Source organism: Mizuhopecten yessoensis, unplaced genomic scaffold, assembly GCF_002113885.1.
Source record: "Mizuhopecten yessoensis strain PY_sf001 unplaced genomic scaffold, ASM211388v2 scaffold9503, whole genome shotgun sequence".
NCBI classification, from domain to species: Eukaryota; Metazoa; Mollusca; class Bivalvia; order Pectinida; family Pectinidae; genus Mizuhopecten; species Mizuhopecten yessoensis.
The window spans coordinates 633,177-637,964 of record NW_018408080.1 but is presented as its reverse complement, the minus strand read 5'-3'; the positions used below and the strand labels follow the sequence as shown (position 1 = coordinate 637,964).

The 4,788-nt window shown below is 38.1% G+C and overlaps 1 protein-coding gene across 1 annotated transcript in view; it reads left to right on the top strand.

The window, feature by feature from the left end:
- Positions 1-3,410: 3,410 nt before the first annotated feature.
- The window catches only part of LOC110458241, a 14,900-nt gene continuing 13,522 nt past the window's right edge, over positions 3,411-4,788 (top strand). Inside the window, exon 1 of the mRNA XM_021509853.1 lies at positions 3,411-4,641. Coding sequence (XP_021365528.1) covers positions 3,723-4,394 — 672 coding nt within the window. The 5' untranslated portion in view covers positions 3,411-3,722 and the 3' untranslated portion in view covers positions 4,395-4,641. The remainder of the gene's footprint in view (positions 4,642-4,788) is intronic.

Genomic DNA, 4,788 nt, shown 5'->3' with positions numbered 1-4,788 from the left:
CGGGTGTCTTTGGGCTCGTATAGAAAAACTAGGCGAGTTCCGCATTCTTGGCAAATGTTTGGAGGAGTATATACACAGGGACCAAACACGTCAATGTATTGCTTGGAGGAATAATATACACTATACCCATACAACCTGTATATTGGAATGTGTCTGGCCCCTGTGATGATGACTGGGTAACAGGTGAACACAAGCTTGCATGGGATCCCCTCGTTTGTTAAACCGAGTTATGCTAAATTGTTCCCAGTAGACAAGAAATTCTATTTCTCGATACCGTGTACAATTTATGTGCTTTTCACTGAAACATTTGCAAGTTTATTTTTAATTTTTATAGGAACACAAGGGGCTGTATTGACGACAAACAATCTATAGACTAATCCGTAAACTACCGGTATTGGGTGTTCGGAACATTTCCAGTTTTACTCGCACTTCAGCGATAAGTACATTCGAAACATCTTTGATAATCACATTTCTATCAATCTTATTATATAAACGAGAAAATTGAAATCAGCACTTTGATCGGTCCTGAAATCCGACATCGTATACAACGTCACATCTTTCTGGTACAGAATGATTAAAACAGGCGGTTGAATTTATTGGATAAATATACATACTACTTTTTAACTTTTTGACATACCGTGATATTTTTTCCGTTACGTCATTCATCCTAAAACGAACAATGCCACGCGCATGCGTGTTGGAACAAATCTTTTGTTCTTGATCGTCACGTCTGACAACAACAAAAAAACTGGAATGAGTAACACCTTGGGCCCATTGTTCGAAAGGTGATTAGCTTAATCAGTGATTAGTGCATTTTTGGAATCTTTAAATCACGACCATTACATTAGTAAAAACTTTCCATATTTTAATAGGGTGAAATTACATGCAAAATTGCGAGAGTTCGCCTTGAATATTTGTATATTGGCCAAAAAGCTGTGAGCAAACTGTGATTTTTATAACAAATGAGCTCTGAAGTGATCTGCATTTTTACCAATATCATACATCCGGTAGGAGAGGGAAAAAAATCAATAAAATATCCATATCAATATAATAATGTGTTATCAAATTACAGCTATAAAAAAAATCAGTATAAAGTTTACAAACTCTGTCTCTCAAATGTCTTAAAATTACTTGTAAATCTTCTGATTGCTAAATTTGTATTGATACATTTTCAGTGTCAGGATACATCGTTATGATATGTTTAAACTGAGAAGTTATTGTGTTACATGCAACTTTGTAATCAAAACGAAACTATCGTTTCTCATATTCCCCTGTGGGTCGTGCGCCGACTACAGATGTCTTGGATGTTCCCATCGTACTACAATACATGTATGTACATATATATTCAGATATGCTTGAAAATTTGAGTTCATACCGAATGAACATTGAAGTGTGAATATGTATATTGTATGTAGCCAATCTGCGTTCATACCAGTATGAACGTTTCAAAAACGCCGTTCAATCCACATATATACAAGTACATGTATAATATGTTAATTTATTGCAATTTTATGAGATATTCCAGTGTGAGGTGTACCTTCTAGGTGTATGAACGAAATTACGAGACTTTTTTCCCTGGGATATACGTGAAGGCTGGCAATGCCGACACTGATTAATGCACGCCCGCCTGATAACTCTAACCAACTTAATTAATTTCCATGGCGTTGGTGTTGTTCTACGTGGGTGCTTTCCGGTTTGTTTGGGTTCGATGTGTGTTGAATTGCATTACAAGTTATTCTCCTGTTCTATCCACAATGTGTTCTTATCAAGCATCGTTTAGGAAACCATAGTTATATTTATCTTTGCACGCGAATGCACAACTGTAAGACACGAGAATGTACATATCACACCTGAGTACCTGTCTACCGCTACATGCGTGCAAAATTCTTTACATAAGCATCATTTCTACCGGGTCATAACATCGCACTACTTTCCATTGCGGATTGATTCGTTATGTCAGATTAATGTCTGATAAGCCGGAAGTATGTGGTAAACAGCAGAGTTCCGCGACGTGATACGCCGTCGTACGTCACAGGTTTTAATAAAGACATGATTCTGCAATGTTTGTGCAGCATCATTAGTTTACTTACTCTGTTGACTGACTCTGGTTGGTACTATTTGTGTGTACTAAAAAGGACACACTATTCGGCAAATGCTCATTCTGATATCTTCACAAAATACATTATATCTCCAAGTTATTCACTGGAATTGTGTATTTTAATCTTAGCGACAACTTTTGATTATTTATGTACACTAATTTTGAAATATATTCTTCCAGGCTACACAGAAAGACAAAAAAAATCAGATACACGGAAACATAAAAAAACTCAGATATACGACAGCAATACACAGCTATGCCTTCACAATGCACATACAGAGTGGAATGTACAATACTCAAATACAAGGAAACACTATACTCAAATAGATGGAAACATACTATTAAAATACACGGAAACAAACAATACTTAGACACTCGAAAACATACAATACTCAGATAGACGGAAACATATAATTCTCAGATTATCGGAAATATACAATACTGATCAGATAGACGGAAACATATAATTATCAGATTATCGGAAACATACAATACTGATCAGATAGACGGAAACATATAATTCTCAGATTATCGGAAACATACGATAGTCAGGTTCTTTGAACATACAATACTCAGATACACGGAAACATACAATACTTAGAAACACGGAAACACATAATTAAAATACACGGAAACATTCAAAACTCAGGTACTAGAAACTTACAATTAAACTACATGAAAACATACAATACTCAGATACACGGAAACATACAATACTCAGATACACGGAAACACACAATACTCAGATACACGGAAACACACAATACTCAGGAACTGGAAACTTACAATTAAAATACACGTCTTTATAACGAAAAAACAGCATCTAAAACTACCAATTATTATACTATACGTGTGTGTGTGTGTGTGTTTGTGTGGGAGTGCTATTGTGCGTATCAGAATTAAGTTACAAAGCGCACAGATAAGCGATCCTAGACCTCGTTCAGCAATATCAGAACTGTTAGCGATTGGAATTGTTTTTACATCTGTGTTGGGTAGCCTTGCAGGAGGTAAGGACTAGCCAGGATAAGTCGACCCGGTACAGAAGCAGGTTTTTAACACAATCCAGTGTATGTAGTTGGAATACAAACATGTGTACGTGTGCGTTGTACAAGCGGGCATTTTCTGTATAAACATAGCAATGCCGTTCTTTGAACTTTTCAAAGTCTGAAGTCACCATGGTTTCATAGGTTTGATGAGAGATTATACCGGGTAGAAACGGTATTATTTAACTGATTTTATGCGGGTTTTTTTCAAGATTACTTAAAGGAAAATCTAATTTTAGGTATTTGTTACTAAGTGAGCTATCTGCTTTATCGCAAGACATGTTGATTGTAGGGCAGTGTAAAATCGGTTTCTCCCCGGCAAACATTCTTATCCTACCCAAAGCGACGATACTATCTTTCTCCCTATGATACGTCGACGCTGATTGGATGACGGGCAGCGATGAGTTTCCCCTCTCCGGAAATTTTTTAAGAAGATGTATCATATACTACAAACCAAAACTGTACGACACGAATAATCGCACTGCTCTCGGATTTACAACCCGGTAGTGTTCAGACGTCCAAACGGGCAGCACACTGAATACCTGTTAGTATTTTGCGGAAGGTGTTAATTGCATTTCGGAATGGCGGATGTAAGACCCGAATTACCTGAAGGTTACTTGGGTGCTCAGGGGTCATTCGGGGAACTTGGTTTGAGTGTTTCAAGCCACAGTGACCCCTGTATCACGGTCAGGGAAAATCACCTGTGTGTCAAGTTCCAGTGCGGCAAGCAAGTAAAATTCACACATCAGTTGATCAACTGTTGCACAGAGAAGGAAAATAACGAATATGTGTTCACTCATACGAAGGACAATATTGTCGAGTTTGTGATACAGCTTCCGGAGATGGGCTACTACAAGCTCCAGTTGTTTGCCCTGCCCGTGTCCGACGATAGTAAGTCCCTTCCTAATGTCTTCAATTACCTGATCCACTGTACGCGGGCAATGCAGCCCGTGTATCCCTACCCCAAACAGTATGCACAGTGGAAGGAAGGATGCTACCTGAATAAGCCCCTAATCCTTCACAACGAGGCTAAGCTAACCAATATCCAGTGGAGCGTGCATGTGCCACGCGCTAAGGGCGTGGCTATAGTAGCCGACGGGGAGTGGTTCCACTTTGAAAATCGCGGGGGACCGGTTTGGGAAGGCACTTTAAGTCTGGACCAACTCCGGGGCAAGAACCCCAAGATCACCTTAAATGCCAATCTTTCGGACGACGAGACAAAGTACTGTACGTTACTGGAATACAAGCTATAGAGTGATACAACAGAAGGCAATGCTAGATTCAGTACATTACATTATAACATGAACGAAGGAAACATAGACAGTATTTATTTGAAAAAGTTGACCTACGTGTGTGACATGCACTGAGGTCTGGGATAGTTTGTGGCAGAATAGGACTTATTTATATATACTTTTTTACGAGTGTTGCTGGCTTTCGCTGGAAAACGTACTGTACATTATGTATTGCTTATGAAATGGACACTCGAGTTAACAGGTTTTGGTAAGTATTCGAAAATCTTTTTTTTTTTCATTATAAACTTTTTATGAGATCAAACACCTTTTAAAATCAGTTTTATATTTATTAATAGCTTTCCCGCGTATTTATAATATTCCCAAAACAAGTCTATACGTGTCATTCGAACTCCTC